General features: G+C 41.1%; 1 protein-coding gene across 3 annotated transcripts; it reads right to left on the reverse strand.

Moving 5' to 3' along the window:
- Nucleotides 1-1,332: 1,332 nt before the first annotated feature.
- On the reverse strand, nucleotides 1,333-5,519 carry LOC113115296 (putative nuclease HARBI1). 3 transcript variants are annotated; one of them, XM_026282768.1, is made up of 9 exons: nucleotides 3,730-3,794; nucleotides 3,561-3,647; nucleotides 3,432-3,473; nucleotides 3,190-3,363; nucleotides 3,078-3,113; nucleotides 2,425-2,979; nucleotides 2,240-2,355; nucleotides 2,032-2,143; nucleotides 1,333-1,937 (listed from the first exon to the last, which is right to left on the reverse strand). In XM_026282768.1, the coding sequence occupies exons 6-9, from the start codon at nucleotides 2,894-2,896 to the stop codon at nucleotides 1,567-1,569; spliced, it is 1,071 nt and encodes a 356-aa protein (XP_026138553.1). In that variant the 5' UTR covers nucleotides 2,897-2,979; nucleotides 3,078-3,113; nucleotides 3,190-3,363; nucleotides 3,432-3,473; nucleotides 3,561-3,647; nucleotides 3,730-3,794; the 3' UTR covers nucleotides 1,333-1,566. The 3 variants fall into 3 exon arrangements, with proteins under 3 accessions (XP_026138553.1, XP_026138559.1, XP_026138570.1); XM_026282774.1 differs by lacking the exons at nucleotides 1,333-1,937; nucleotides 2,032-2,143; nucleotides 2,240-2,355 and adding exons at nucleotides 3,882-4,216; nucleotides 5,123-5,519 and having other exon boundaries at nucleotides 2,710-2,979; nucleotides 3,730-3,791; XM_026282785.1 differs by lacking the exons at nucleotides 1,333-1,937; nucleotides 2,032-2,143; nucleotides 2,240-2,355 and adding exons at nucleotides 3,882-4,216; nucleotides 5,123-5,519 and having other exon boundaries at nucleotides 2,933-3,113; nucleotides 3,730-3,791.
- Between the last annotated feature and the right edge of the window lie 11,320 nt (nucleotides 5,520-16,839).

Consider the following 16,839-nt stretch of genomic DNA (forward strand, 5'->3'; position numbering starts at 1 on the left):
ATATTTAGTTGTATGACCACAGTTTTTTAAAACTGCTTGACATCTGTGTGGCATGGAGTCAACCAACTTGTGGCACCTCTCAGCTGTTATTCCACTCCATGATTCTTTAACAACATTCCACAATTCATTCACATTTCTTGGTTTTGCTTCAGAAACAGCATTTTTGATATCACCCCACAAGTTCTCAATTGGATTAAGGTCTGGAGATTGGGCTGGCCACTCCATAACATTAATTTTGTTGGTTTGAAACCAAGACTTTGCCCGTTTACTAGTGTGTTTTGGGTCATTGTCTTGTTGAAACAACCATTTCAAGGGCATGTCCTCTTCAGCATAGGGCAACATGACCTCTTCAAGTATTTTAACATATGCAAACTGATCCATGATCCCTGGTATGCGATAAATAGGCCCAACACCATAGTAGGAGAAACATGCCCATATCATGATGCTTGCACCTCCATAATTCACTGTCTTCACTGTGTACTGTGGCTTGAATTCAGAGTTTGGGGGTCGTCTCACAAACTGCCTGTGGCCCTTGGACCCAAAAAGAACAATTTTACTCTCATCAGTCCACAAAATGTTCCTCCATTTCTCTTTAGGCCAGTTGATGTGTTCTTTGGCAAATTGTAACCTCTTCTGCACATGCCTTTTTTTTAACAGAGGGACTTTGCGGGGGATTCTTGAAAATAGATTAGCTTCACACAGACGTCTTCTAACTGTCACAGTACTTACAGGTAACTCCAGACTGTCTTTGATCATCCTGGAGGTGATCATTGGCTGAGCCTTTGCCATTCTGGTTATTCTTCTATCCATTTTGATGGTTGTTTTCCGTTTTCTTCCACGTCTCTCTGGTTTTGCTCTCCATTTTAAGGCATTGGAGATCATTTTAGCTGAACAGCCTATCATTTTTTGCACCTCTTTATAGGTTTTCCCCTCTCTAATCAACTTTTTAATCAAATTACGCAGTTCTTCTGAACAATGTCTTGAACGACCCATTTTCCTCAGCTTTCAAATGCATGTTCAACAAGTGTTGGCTTCATCCTTAAATAGGGGCCACCTGATTCACACCTGTTTCTTCACAAAATTGATGACCTCAGTGATTGAATGCCACACTGCTATTTTTTTGAACACACCCCTTTCAACTAATTCAACTAATTGCCCAATTGCACAGCCTTAAGAGCGTGCACATCATGAATGCTGGGTCTCATTTGTTTTCTGAGAATCTACTGAACCTACTGGTAACATGTTTGCCACGTAGCAATAAAAAAATATACGAAAAACCTTGATTTTTCTGGTTAGTCACATTGTACTGCTATTATTTTGAACAATACTGTATATAACACACCCTGCATGTCTGCACACTAAAATAAATGCAGGACAAATCCATACACATCAACTGAACAGACAAATGAATGGATGCAGTAGCCTCCCTGCAGCCTTGTATTACACACAGTATACTGCACAAACATCATAAGAGGCCAAATTCGTAAAAAAAAAAAAACAACCCAAAAAAAACCTATTTCCTCTGCCACAACAGGACATTTTTTACCTAAATTGAAAGCACACATACTAACTAAAATAATTCAACACATATTGGTCCCTCAGCAGCCGACCACTGTCGTCATCAGGGAAGATTGCCGGATTGTCCCAGTCAATGGCTGGTGGCACTCTGGGGGCCCTCTCCTTCCTCAGGCAGGCTACATTGTGGAAGACAGCACAAGCCACAGTAATATCACATGCCCTAACAGGGTTGACCCTTAATTTGTGAAGGCAGTGAAAGCGTGCCTTCAGGAGGCCAAAGGTCATTTCAACTCTGGCCCTGGTCCTGGCATGGGCATGGTTGTAGGCCTGCTGTGCTTCCTGGGGGTCTGTGAAAGGTGTCAGGAGAAAAGGCTGGCAGCCATACCCCCGGTCTCCCAGCAACACACCAGAGAATTCACCTGTCAACACAAAATCTCATCATTACTACCTCATGAACACAGTGATATTCTTGACACAGCCATGATGGTTATAAATAGGGGTTGTGTGGCTTACCTTGTGATAGGCACTGATAGATTTCAGAGGCCCGAAAGATTCTGGAGTCATGGACTGAGCCAGGCCATTTCGCCACAACATTGCTGATCACACAGTCAGCATTGCAGACCATCTGAAATCATAAGATGAGGAATATTACACCAATCAATGCACATCATTGGCAATGCAGAGTGTTCGTCAATGGACAATATCAAAAAGTTATGTTCACCTGAACATTAATGCTGTGAAAGGATTTCCTATTCACAAAATCGGCCTCATGGGCACCTGAGGGGGCTTTTATCCTTATGTGTGTGCAGTCCACTGCACCAATGACATTGGGGAAACCTGTCACACAAAGTAATGAGTATCCTACTATGTGTTAACAGTTGTCCTGTAATTTGTAGATCCTCTTACCTGCAATCCTATAGAACTCCTCTTTCATGTCACAGAGTCTTCTGTGGCCAGGGAAGGAGATGAAGACATCTGCTAATGCTTTGATAGCCAGACACACACTCCTTATTGTGCGGCAAATTGTGGCCTTGTTCAGCTGTTCTGCATCCCCCACTGAGTACAGGAAGGCTCCACTAGCAAAAAAGCGCAAGGCCACACAAACCATTTGCTCCACACTCAGTGCATGGCTCCGTGCAGTGCGGTGCTTAATCCTGGGACCCAGTAGTCTGCATAGATACCTGATGCCATCTGCAGAAAACCTGTATCTTTCATATAGATGGTCATCAGGGAAGGCCAGTGGGTCCAACCGGTCCCTGAAGACCCTTTCTCGCCTGAAGGCTCTCCTCAGCACAAGTGCTTCTTCATCCACCACATCTCGCAAGAATGGGCATGCCATTGTCAGAGCAGAAAGGAACACACAATTTTGGGCCTTCATATAGGCTAGTGGCCACACCTGGTGCTGGGGGGTTGGGCAAAAGAGGCCGGTGCCTTATAACGATGACTTGGTTGTACTGATTGCTGTGAAAATAAAAAATACCTTAGAAAGATGCCACCGTCCTGTGTGCTCACAATAAGAGCTCATATGTCATGGCTCACTTGACTTTACGAGAATATACCTAATTTTTATTTTGAGCTGTGTCATCTTCTTGGAGCTGGGGGAGGAAAGAAAAATGATTAATACATTTGTGTTACAGTTAGCATACAGTGTACATTGAAGGCATATCTCACCTCCCGCTCAAGTTTTTTTATTTCAAGGTCCAGTTTCCTAATTGTCCTATTTTTTATTTCGGACTCCAGTGCAAGATTTTCTAGCTTTTTCTTCTTGTACTGAATGTCTATGTCTGCCAGTTCTATTTGGCGCCGGAGGTGGTTGCCATACAACTTTCTGATAGCTTGTGAGCTCTGTGAACACAATACAATTAGCGCAGCTGGAATTTGGCAGGATGTGGTGTCCTTTTATTAATACGCACTATGTTGCCAGGCTGGTTTTCCCACTGTATAGCATCTGGGTCCTGTAAAAGAAATTAGATTTTTTGATTTTGATGAGGACTCCTCACCATTGTAGAGTAAATAGTACTTTCACAGTCTTAACATGATACCTCATGCCTTCTGGAATCCAGAGAGATGGTCTCCTCCTCATCATCATCTCCATCATGTGCTGTTGCTGCTGCACTGGGACTTTCACCCTATCACATTTAATCGGATTCATATTGAAGCCAGTAGACAAGACATGCCAGGTCTACAGTATGCCTTTGATGGAGTACTCACTGGATCAGCATCGTCTGGTGCTTGTGCTGGTGGCTCTAACAGGAACACAGTGCTGCCAGACACTGCAAGGCAATAGGTAAACCAAAGTCAGACAGTCCAAATTGATTCAATATGAATGTGGTTGTATTCCATGTAGAGATGGAAGGACATGCCTTGAATGAAGCGGGTGGCATCTTGGGAGGAACCTATGCTCGTCTCTTTCCCCCCAGGGATCCCCTCTAAGACGGGCCTGCCTTTATTTAGCTCCAAGGCCATGTCCTCTGCTGGGGTAAGGTCAGCCTTTGGTGACCCACCACCCGTGCCTTGTCTGTGGGTATTCTTTTTCACTGCTAAAACAGTACAGACAATGTGTGAGCAGGCACCTTCTGGGTACAATATATGCTTGTGCTTTGTTAAATATTAGTCAGGGACCATACGATTCTGCAGAATGTTCTTGTATTTGATTTTGACCTGCTGCCATGTCCGTTTTGGCCCGTTCATGTTTAATCTACATCACACGCACACACACACACACACACATTCTTTATCACAAGAACATTTAATGGAGTCACACTGACAAAAATGACTTGGTATTTTTGTATTGTTTTCAGTAAAAAAAATATATATAAAAAACATGTATTTTATTGATTTTCTAAATGACCTAGCAAAATAAGTATAGGTTTAGACCAAAAATATAAACTTCAAGTAAATGTGTGCTTAGAACAAGCAACAAATTTAAATATCTGTCAATATAATAAGAAAAATTATCTTGAAATAAGTTTACTTTTCCCATAAACACTTACTTTTAGAAAAGTTCTCTTGTTTCACTGGCATAAGTTTTTTGCTTATTTTCCTAGGTTATTTTGCTCTAGAAAATATTTAAGATTTTTTTTTAGATATTTTTTTTACTGAAAACAAGACAAAATTACTAAGTAAGAAAGACATTTTTGCAGTGCAGTGAGCAACCGACCTTGGGTCCTTTGAAAGGCGCTATATAAATTAAAGTGATTATTATTATAGCTCATCTATGTATTCAAGAAAATTTTATTTATATAGCACTTTTCACAATTGTTTCATTCTGTCAAAGCTGCTTTACATTAATAAAAGCAGGGGAAACACAAAAAAAACCGGTGGACAACATAATAAGCAGAGTACAACGGCTAAGATTAAACCGTACTGAGCGTAGTAACGTAAAATAATAATGTAAGGCTTTAATAATAATATATCATAGCTTTATACAGTGTGATGGAGTTACGTTACACAATTTCACTCATATATGCAGTGCATTTCAATAAAAAATGTAACCGTTTCATAATTACAGTACAACTGCGTTTTTGGAGATGTGAATTAAATATTTGATTTGTAATTGTGATGTTTCAGCGGAGCGGTGAGTGTGTAATTGTGCACTACTTACGCATTCAGGCGGTCTGCAATACTTTGCCACGCTTTTTCTCTTTGCTTTATCACTGTGGCGGTGTTGCCTTTCTTCTTAATTATATCTTTTACCTCCTCGTATGCCTCCATGAGGATTTGTGCTTCCGACGGGGAAAAGTACGCGGCTCTAGTTGCCATGGTAAATCAGTTAATCTGTGATCTGTGGCGGGGTCTATTTGAGTGAGCCGTGAGCGCGCACCTATCCAGGATTGGTTTCACCTGGCTTAATGAATCCGTGTCTGCTCATCCTGGCTTGGTCTTTGTGCAACCAATTAAGCCTGGACGCACATGTTTTGGCTTTATTGAGCTCAGCTCAGTCATTTATCCCGGATGTCTTAATTCTACTTTTGTGCAACAGGCCCCAGGAGGTAAAAGGATCTAAAGCAACAGATCACGGATCTCACAGACCCCACAAGGACCCATGCAGAATGGAGTTACAGGAGGAAACCAACAGATTTCAAAAGGTTCTGACAGCTGCTGAACAACAAGAGCAGCTGGAAAAGGCAGCCAGAAAGGACATTTACATTTACATTTACATTTAATCATTTAGCAGACGCTTTTATCCAAAGCGACTTACAAATGAGAATAGAAGCAGTCAGGTCAACAAGAGAACAACAACAGAATACAAGTGCCATGACAAGTCTCAGTTAGTCTAGTATAGAACGCATAGCCAGGTGTATATAATTTTTTTTTTTTTTTTTTTTTTTTTAATTAAATGAAAAAGACAAGAAAAGGAAAAGTACTGGTGTTAGTAGGTTAAGTGCAGGCGAAAAAGATGAGTCTTTAGATGTTTCTTGAAAGTGAGTAAAGACTCCGCTGTACGAATTGAGATTGGGAGGTCATTCCACCAGCTGGGCACAGTCCAGGAAAAGGTCCGTGAGAGTGATTTTGAATTTCTTTGGGATGGCACCACAAGGCGTTGTTCACTTGCAGAGCGCAAGCTTCTGGAGGGCACATAGGATTTAACCAGTGAGTTTAGGTAAGTTGGTGCCGTGCCAGTGGTTGTCTTGTAGGCAAGCATCAGTACCTTGAATTTGATGCAAGCAGCTACTGGTAGCCAGTGTAACCTGATGAGGAGGGGAGTAACATGAGCTTTTTTTGGCTCATTGAAGACAACCCTCGCTGCTGCATTCTGGTATGCAGAGGCTTGACAGTACATGCAGGAAGGCCCGCCAGGAGAGCATTACAATAGTCCAGTCTGGAGAGAACAAGAGCTTGGACAAGAAGTTGGGTTGCTTGCTCTGACAGGAAGGGTCTAATCTTCCTAATGTTGTATAAGGCAAACCTGCAGGACCGGGTCGTTGTAGCAATGTGGTCAGTGAAGCTTAACTGATGATCCATCACAACTCCTAGGTTTCTGGCTGTCCTCGAAGGAGTTATGGTTGACGAGCCCAGCTGTATAGAGAAGTTGTGATGAATCAATGGGTTAGCTGGAATCACCAGTAGTTCAGTCTTTGTAAGGTTAAGCTGAAGGTGATGGTCATTCATCCAGTGGGAAATGTCACTCAGACAGGCTGAAATGCGAGCAGCTACCGTCGGGTCATCAGGCTGGAATGAGAAGTAGAGTTGGGTGTCATCAGCATAGCAGTGATAAGAAAAGCCATGCTTCTGAATGACAGATCCTAAAGATGTCATGTAGATGGAGAAGAGAAGTGGTCCAAGTACTGAGCCTTGAGGAACCCCAGTAGCAAGGTGGTGTGACTTTGAAACATCACCCCTCCAAGACACACTGAAGGATCTGTCAGAGAGGTAAGACTTAACCCACAGGAGAGCAGTTCCAGAGATCCCCATCTTTCTGAGGGTGGACAGGAGAATCTGGTGATTAACAGTGTCAAAAGCAGCAGACAGGTCCAGTAAGATGAGTACAGAGGATTTTGAAGCTGCTCTTGCTAGTCGCAGGGCTTCAGTAACCGAGAGCAGAGCAGTCTCAGTTGAGTGGCCACTTTTGAAGCCATTGGTTTGTTGTCCAGGAGGTTGTTCTGTCCAAGGAACATAGAAAGCTGGTTGAACACAGCCCGCTCAAGTGTCTTTGCAATGAATGTAAGAAGGGATACCGGTCTGTAGTTTTCAAGAAGCGCTGGATTTAGAGATGGTTTCTTGAGCAGTGGGCTTACCCGAGCCTGCTTGAATGCTAAGGGAAATGTTCCAGATTGAAGAGAGGAGTTGATAATGTGAGTAAGTGAAGGTATGACTGAAAAAGAGATCGCTTGAAGGAGGTGAGTGGGGATAGGATCAAGTGGACAAGTAGTAGGATGATTGGAGAGGAGAATTTTGGAGACGTCCATCTCTGAGAGTGGGGAGAAGGGGATAAAGAGTGTGCATCAGTCATTGTGAAGTTTTCCTCAGTCTGAGGTGTGAAGAATTGTTCACTGATGGATCTCATCTTATTTGTGAAGAAAGTTGCAAAGTCGTCCGCTGTAAGAGTCGATGGAGGAGGTGGAGGCGGCGGATTAAGAAGAGAAGAGAAAGTCTTGAATAGTGTCCGAGCGTCACAGCAGCTGTTAATTTTGTTGTGGTAGTAGGATGTTTTAGCTGTTAAGACCTTTGCAGAGAAGGAAGAGAGGAGTGATTGATACACACTGAGATCCGTAGAGTTTTTCGATTTCTGCCATTTCCTCTCTGCAGCCCTGAGTTTAGAGCGATGTTCACGGAGAACCTCGGACAGCCAGGGGGCAGATGGGGCAGTGCGTGCTGGTCTAGACAACAGTGGGCAAAAGTTGTCCAAGCAAGATGTTAAAGTGGAGCAAAGAGTGTCCGTAGCACTGTTCGTGTCCAGAGCAGAAAACTGAGAGAAAGGTGGAAGAGAGGATGAAACCACAGCAGATAGGCGAGATGGAGAGAGTGAGCGTAGGTTCCGTCGAAAGGTGACCTGCGTTGGAGTGTGTGCCACTTCAGGAGTAAGTGCTAGGTTAGCAGTAATGAGGAAGTGATCAGAGGTGTGCAGTGGAGCAACTGAAGAGGTGTCCACAGAGCAACCACGCGTGTAGATGAGGTCAAGTTGGTTGCCCGATTTGTGAGTCGCTGTAGTGGACATTAGCTTGAGATCAAATGAGGTGAGCAGAGTTTTGAAGTCAGCAGCCTGGGGTTTATCTAAGTGGATGTTGAAGTCGCCAAGCAGTACCAGAGGAGTACCATCTTCAGGAAAGTTTGATAGCAGCACATCCAACTCCTCCAAGAAGTTTCCCAGTTGACCTGGAGGACGATAAATGACCACAAAGTGGATTTTAACAGGGTGGGTTACAGTAATGGCATGTGATTCAAATGAACCAGTACCTGTAGGTGATGGCTGAAGTTCAAATTTCCATTCTTTGGTTATAAGGAGACCGGTACCTCCACCCCTCCCAGTGGTACGAGGAGTGTGGGAACAAGTGAAATTAGTAGAGAGGGCTGCAGGGGTGGCAGTATCTTCAGGTTTGATCCAAGTCTCTGTCAGTGCCATGAGGTTGAGACCGGAATGGGTAGCAATAGAGGAAATGAAGTCTGCTTTGTTAACTGCAGACTGGCAGTTCCAGAGACCGACTGGAATAGAGAGCATAGTAGTAGAGGTCAGAGGGACATGGCGTAGGTTTGTCAGACAGGCCTTCCTGCGACGTACATAGCGTGCTCTCCGAGTGTTAGTAGTGATAGTAGAGATCTGAAAGCACATAGTGACTACAAGTGTAAGATATATTTGAGAACAAACTATACAAAGAGTGCAAAAAAAGAGAGAAGCAATACTCAGGTGCCCTGTCGGTGTCCTTGCTCTGTGGAGTCGCACAGGTAGAGTCGATTGTCTTTACACTCATCGGTCTTCACACGAGGAGGGTTCACACGAGGGTTGCCGCGACCGCTGCCGCGGTGAAACCTAGTGCTTTGTATTAGCCTGATTACCTGTGATTGAAGTCAGCTGGACACGCCTCACTATTTAGCAGATCGAAACCAGGCAGTCCCGCGATAGGCAAACGCAAAACCAAGCGCCACTTTCAGCACGTATTAACCACGGTAAGACACACACAATTTAAACCAAAACTTTCCTAGCAATGATGATCACACACTAGTCTGATGAGAAAACAAGACAAAACACTCACAAGCTGCTGTCCTTCTATGTTGCTCGACTGTTTCTTCTCCTGGAGGACCTGGAAAAGCTGGACAAAATTCAAGACGAACTTGACCTGTACAGATGGAACTCAGGTAGTCTTATAGGCTGCAAAAGGAACCACAGTGGGAGAGTTACTCTACTCCCTCACCCTTGCTCAGCAGTGCAAATTCCCTCAGGCTTGCTACATGGGACGAGCCAAACTACGAGGGACGAGCCAGCACTTTCTGCTTAACAACTTAGTAGACAGAACCATAATACCTCCAGCAACCACAGAGAGTAGGGGGTCCCTTCAAAGCATCCCTGCTGCAGTGCATGCTGTGACTCCCAGAGAACTCGACAAGCTAGCCAGGAACATCCCAGCATTCACATGTGTACTACTTTGTGTAGTACAAGCAGTAATTTAGAATGGTGGCATCATTTTAAACATTGCTTGCAAGCAGATCCAGTAATCAATCTTATGCAAGGCAAGGCAAGTTTATTTATATAGCACATTTCGTACACAATGGTAATTCAAAGTGCTTTACATAAAAGAAAGTAAAATAATGATGAAGAAAAATAATAACAAGAAGAAAACAAGCAATTTTAAAACTTTTAAAATTATAAAAACAAATTACTTATTTAAAATGAATTTAAATCAGAAAATGATTTTACATAAAAAAAAAAAAAAAAAAAAAAAAACAGTGAAAATATAGTGCAATCAGTTCAGACAATGCAGAGCTAAACAGATGCATTTTAAGTCTAGATTTAAATGTGACTAGTGTTTTAGCACATCTGATCTCTTCTGGAAGCTGATTCCAACTGTGGGCGGCATTATAACTCCCCTTGTTTTGTGTGAACCCTTGGTATTTCTAACTGACTCGATTCTAGTGATCTGAGTGGTTTCTTAGGCTTATAATCAGTGAGCATATCTGCAATATATTTTTCAATATGTATACGAGTAAAAGTACTTTCAAATCAATCCTGAATGTAACTGGAAGCCAGTGTAAGGACCTGAGGACTGGTGTGATATGCTCAGATTTTCTGGTTCTAGTCAGAATCCTGGCAGCAGCGTTCTGGATGAGCTGCAGCTGTCTAATGGTCTTTTGGGAAGGCCGGTGAGGAGCCCATTACAATAGTCGACCCTGCTGGTGATAAAGGCATGGACAAGTTTCTCCAAGTCTTGGCTGGAAACAAAACATCTAATTCTTGCAATGTTTTTTAAAAGATAGTATGCTGATTTAGTCACTGCTTTGACATGACTACAGAAAATCTGTAAAAAAGGTCTGTCTCCAGAATCACACCAAGATTCCCGACTTGATTTTTATTTGTTTTACCCCTAGAGTCAAGGTATGCATTCACCTTGAAAACTTCATCTTTGTTTCCAAATGCAATTACTTCAGTTTTTTCCTTGTTTAACTGAAGAAATTTCTGGCACATCCAACTATTAATTTCATCAATGTATTGGCAGAGGGAGACAATGGGGCTGTAGTCATTTGGAGATAAGGCTAGGTAAACCTGGGTATCATCAGCATAGCTGTGATAGGCAATTTGGTTCTTTCTCAGTATTTGACTTAGTGGGAGCATATACAGGCTAAACAAGAGCGGTGCAAGAATTGACCCTTGTGGGACTCCACATGTCATGAACGTCCACTAAGACTTATGCTCTCCTAGACTCACATAATAGCCTCTCCCTTCTAAGTACCTGAACCACTTGAGTACCATCTCAGAAAGCCCGACCCAGTTTTCCAGTCTCTCTAGTAGTATGTTATGATTGACAGTGTCAAACGCAGCACTGAGATCTAGCAATACCAGCACCGATATTTTGCCAGAGTCACAATTTAGGCAAATATAATTTATTATCTTAATGAGTGCTGTCTCTGTGCTGTGATGTGGTCAAAAACCAGATTGAAAATTATTCAGGTATCCATTTGAGTTTAAGTGTTTATTCAGCTGATTAAAAACTACCTTTCCTATAATTTAGCCTAAAAAAGGAAGATTAGATATTGGTCTAAAATTGCTCAAAATGGTGTTATCAAGATTGCTCTTTTTCAGGAGGGGCTTAACAACTGCAGTTTTTAAGGAGTTTGGAAATGTCCCAGAAAGAAGTGAGGCATTCACCACTTCTAAAAAATCTGCTTCTAAGAAGTTAAACACACTTTTGAAAAATGATGCGGGAAGTGTGTCAAGATAGCAGGTTGACGATTTTAGGTACTCCACTATGTCTTCCAGAATTTTGCTATCAGTTGCTTTAAAAATAGACATAGTAGCTTAATCTGTCTGACCTCTACATTACTTGAGGATGTGCTAATCGCCTTCCTGATATTGATGATTCAAGATTCAAGAGATTCAAGATTTTTATTCGTCACATACAAAATTATATATAGCACATATAACCAGCAGTGAAATGTGAGTCAGGTCCGCTCCATGGACAGTGCAATTATTAAAGAAAACAACACAGATGAAAATATACATAAATATAGCTATGTAAGAATGAAATAAAAGTAAACAATAAAAATATAAGAATAAAATATAAAAAAATTATATTGTAGAATTAAATATAGAACGCAAAATAATGTGCATGACTGTAAACTGTAGTCTTAAATATTAAGATACACAGGAATGTACAAGAAGCAATTGTGCAAAACAGGGTGACACTGTCAGTGTGTCTATGTGAGGTAGTGAATAAAGTAAAAAGATAAAGTGAACATTAAGTGGAGGCATGAGGATGTTAAGAAGCTGGTTTAGAGTTTAAGAGCCTGAAGGCCTGAGGGAAGAAACTCCTCCTGAGTCTCTCGGTTTTTGCCATCAGGCTACGGTAGCGCTTACCAGATGGCAGCAAAGTGAAAATATGATTACTGGGGTGGGTGGAGTCTTTGATGATTTTTGCAGCTCTACTTCTGCAGCGTTTGAGGTAGATGTACTGCAGAGAGGGGAGAGCGGACCCTGAAATGCGCTCAGCTAAGCGCACAACTCTCTGCAGGGCTTTGCATTCTTGATTGGAGCTGTTCCCATACCACACTGAGATACAATAAGTCAATACACTTTCTATAGCCCCAGAATAGACAGTTTTCAGGATTGCTGGTGAGACCCTGAATTTCCTCAGTGTGGCGAGTGGGGCGGGGCCGAGAGGCGTGGGAACGAGGAGTGAGGCCAGGTGTAGTGATTGGAGATGAGCTGCACCTGTGCCCCACCGCTGGTATCGAGTCCCACGTAGGAGATGGAAGGATATAAAACTGGAGCGACTATAGTGAAGGACGAGAGAGGACCAGGCCTGGGACATTATGGGACATTGGCTTTTATTTGTGCGCGTCAGTCGCCGTGAGGGGCTGATGCGCTGTTTTGTTTATTTTGAATAATTAAAGTGATTTTTGATTGTGCGCCGGTTCCCGCCTCCTTCTTCCCGATGAGTATGGAGATTTTATCGTTACACTCAGCTGTCACAGATGGTACAGTCTTTGTCTGGCTTTATTAACCTGTGTTTGAATGTGAGTAGTCCAAGTCAGGTCCTCAGAGATGTTTACACCAAGGTACTTGAAGCTGCTCACCCTCTCCACAGGGGTCCCGCTGATCATAAGAGGAGTATAGGGCTGCTGCTGTCTCTTCCTGAAGTCCACAATCAGTTCTTTAGTTTTGCTCACATTCAGATAGAGACAGTTGTCCTGGCACCGCGCTGTCAATTTCTCTACCTCATCCAAGTATGCGGTCTCATTATTGTTGTGAATGAGGCCCAGAACCACAGTATCATCAGCAAATTTGATAATGGATGTGGAGCTGTGCGAAGACACACAGTCATGTGTGTAGAGAGAGTAGAGCAGGGGACTCAGGACACAGCCCTGTGGGGCTCCTACGTTCAGGGTGATGGAGCTGGAGGTGTACTGGCCTTCTCAGAAAAGGATGCAAACTCATTGCATTTGCTGTCTGAGAGCATTTCACTGGGAATCTGACTCTCAACAGTGGCAAAAAGAGTACGAGTGTTATCTAAGTTACTGTTTATAAGGTTTGAGAAGAAATTCTGTCTAGCTGTGGCTAGTTTCACATCAAAAGCATGAAGGCTGTCTTTATAGATGAACATAACCCCAGGTATTTATTCAATACAGTGGCTAAATTAACGAAAAATTTACGAAAAATAAAGCCTCAACAAGTGTTGACATTTCCCAACATCAAAGCAGTAATGACTTTATGAACTACTTTACTACTAAAATCGATACTATTAGAGATAAAATTGCAACCATTCAGCCGTCAGCTACAGTATCGCATCAGACAGTGCACTATAGACCCCCTGAGGAACAGTTCCACTCATTCTCTACTATAGGAGAGGAAGAATTGTATAAACCTGTTAAATCATCTAAACCAACAACATGTATGTTAGACCCTATACCATCTAAGCTATTAAAAGAGGTGCTTCCAAAAGTCATAGATCCTCTTCTGACTATTATTAATTCCTCATTGTCATTAGGATATGTCCCCAAAACCTTCAAACTGGCAGTTATCAAGCCTATCATCAAAAAACCACAACTTGACCCCAAATAACTAGTTAATTATAGACCAATCTTGAATCTCTCTTTTCTGTCCAAGATACTAGATACCAAGATACCTTACTGAGACTGCTCTCCTTAGACTTACAAATGACCTGCTCTTATCATCTGATCGCTGTTGTATCTCTCGATTAGTTTTATTGCATCTTAGTGCTGCGTTTGATACAATTGACCAAAACATTCTTTTGCATAGACTTGAACACTGTTGGCATTAATGGAAGTGCATTAGCATGGTTTAAATCGTACATAAATGACTGCCATCAGTTCATAGCAGTCAATGAAGATGTATCATATCGATCACAAGTGCAGTATGGAGTACCTCAAGGCTTAGTACAAGGGCCACTACTCTTCATGCTTTATATGTTACCCTTGGGAGATATCATCAGGAAACATGGTGTTAGCTTTCACTGTTATGCTGATGATACTCAGCTCTATATTTCTTCGCGGCCCGGTGAAACACACCAATTTGAAAAACTAATGGAATGCATAGTCGATATAAAAAACTGGATGATGAGTAATTTCTTACTGCTAAATTCTGAAAAAAAAAAAAAAAACAGAGGTGTTAATTACAGGACCTAAAAACTCTGCATGTAATAACCTAGAACACTGTCTTAGACTTGATGGCTGCTCTGTCAATTCTTCATCATCAGTTATGAACCTAGGTGTGCTATTTGATCGCAATCTTTCCTTAGAAAGCCACGTTTCTAGCATTTGTAAAATTGCATTTTTCCATCTCAAAAATATACATAAATTACGGCCTATGCTCTCAATGTCAAATGCAGGAATGTTAATCCATGCATTTATGACCTCAAGGTTAGATTATTGTGTAATGCTTTATTGGGTGGTTGTTCTGCACGCTTAGTAAACAAAATACAGCTAGTACAAAATGCAGCAGCTAGAGTTCTTACTAGAACCAGGAATTATGACCATATTAGCCCGGTCCTGTCAACACTGCACTGGCTCCCTATCAAACATTGTGTAGATTTTAAAATATTGCTTAAAGTATTCACAGTATTTGAATGAGCTCCTTTTACATTATAATCCTCTATGTCTGCTACGTTCTCAAAACTCAGGCAATTTGATAATACCTAGAATATCAAAATCAACTGCGGGCGGCAGATCCTTTTCCTATTTGGCGCCTAAACTCTGGAATAACCTACCTAACATTGTTCGGGAGGCAGACACACTCTTGCAGTTTAAATCTAGATTAAAGACACATCTCTTTAACCTGGCTTACACATAACATACTAATATGCTTTTAATATCCAAATCCAAAGGATATTTTAGGCTGCATTAATTAGGTAAACCAGAACCGGGAACACTTTCCATACCACCCGATGTACTTGCTACATCATTAGAATAATGGCATCTACGCTAATATTAGTCTGTTTCTCTCTTATTCCGAGGTCACCCTAGCCACCAGATCCAGTCTGTATCCTGATCAGAGGGTCACTACTGTCACCCGGATCCAATACGTATCCAGACCAGATGGTGGATCAGCACCTAGGAAGGACCTCTACATCCCTAAACTGCTGTAAAAATGTGTCAGATTAAAACTACCAACTAAAAAAAAAAAATCCAAGATTTTATCTCTTTAATTGCCAAGTTCATAAATTATGTCACTGATTTGGGGGAAAAAAACACTTATAAAAAACTTTTTATAACAGTCTTGAGCATGTCAAAGATTAGTAGCAACATTGGCTTCGATGCATTTTTAGTTTTGTGCAGCAATAGATTAATTTTTTTTCTCCTTAATTTCCAGACATTTCTCCTTAGTTTGTTGTTGGCAGTTTTTGCCCCATTGACTTCCATTATAATGACATTTTTTGATTGCAAAGCCATGACAACATATAATCGTGCATTGTTGATTGTTTGTGGTTTTCCCTTTTGGGAAGAGGTAAAATGTATTTATTTTTATTTTTATTTTTTTATTTTTTATACAGTTGATCACTAGATGGGACCATTAACCCTTTAGATAGGCCTGTGCAAAAAAAGGCTTAGTTTCTGGCTTGTATATGGAGTTATATGGAGTATAACAGCAAATTATGTTTATGCAAATTGTTTAGTTTCAAAAACATCAAACCTTATTTTATTTGCTGATGACACCAGCATGCTTAGTTTTGGTAAAAATTTTGAAGCATTGATAGATATAGTAGAAAAACAATTATCATTGTTAACAAAGTTTTTTGATTCTAATAAGTTAACCCTTAATTTAAATAAAACCAAATTAATAGTTTTTGGAAATTATGCCATTGATGTGGGTATAAATTTAAGAATAAATCTACAAACTATTTAGTCAGTAAACATACCACTGCATAGTTTTTTTTTTTTCAATTATAAAACACTAGACAGAAACTTAGACATCATATAAGTGATTTATTTGAGCAATAGAAAAATACAATAAGAATAATTTGAGTAAGAAAAATAAGAAAAATAAAAAAAGATGTAACTTTGTTTGCCAATTACATAAAATCCTGAGATTGCTAGAAATGCAGCATTTACAATGAATTACGATGCAAATAAGTGCTGATGTGCTGATGGCCACTTATACAGATGGGAATAACACACATGCGCCATATAGTAAATAATCCACTCTCTCTATTCATATAGACGCGTTCACTTGTATAGCCATGATTATACAGTAATTGCGAGCTGATTTGGGCTGATTTGCACTCAAACAGATGGTAATCATGCAGATACATTCACATTCAACATAAAACACACTCTAACATATATAAAAACTGTTGAAAAATAAAAGAAACAAAGAAAAAGGCGATCGCCATAAGTTCCGCCTCCATCAGCTGACAGGTGCGTCAGAGCGCCAAAATTCAAATATACTATATTTCGCCTATCTTTCATTAATTCTTTTTTCCGGTGGATCCTCTCATTCTGTTTGTGACACTGTACACTGCAAAACCATGCCGTTTTTTAACTACAAAGACGTATTTTCTGACCATGAGTTATTCCATAATGGACACAAACAGTTCTGTCGCTGAAGAACTGAAGCGTAAACAAAGGAATTATGATCCATATTACAACATTATTGCTTCATTGGACTAAACGTGCTTCATGAGATGTCGTTCAATGGACCCTTACCTTTCCAAC

The sequence above is a fragment of the Carassius auratus genome, chromosome 2, assembly GCF_003368295.1.
Source record: "Carassius auratus strain Wakin chromosome 2, ASM336829v1, whole genome shotgun sequence".
Taxonomy (NCBI): Eukaryota; Metazoa; Chordata; class Actinopteri; order Cypriniformes; family Cyprinidae; genus Carassius; species Carassius auratus.

Coding starts and splice junctions, on each gene's coding strand:
- LOC113115296 (XM_026282768.1), bottom strand. CDS start 2,896: ATGAAGGCCCAAAATTGTGTGTTCCTTTCTGCTCTGACAATGGCATGC. Junction 2,144..2,239: donor TTCACAGCATTAATGTTCAG/GTGAACATAACT, acceptor TTATGATTTCAG/ATGGTCTGCAATGCTGACTG. Junction 1,938..2,031: donor CTATCAGTGCCTATCACAAG/GTAAGCCACACA, acceptor TTGTGTTGACAG/GTGAATTCTCTGGTGTGTTG.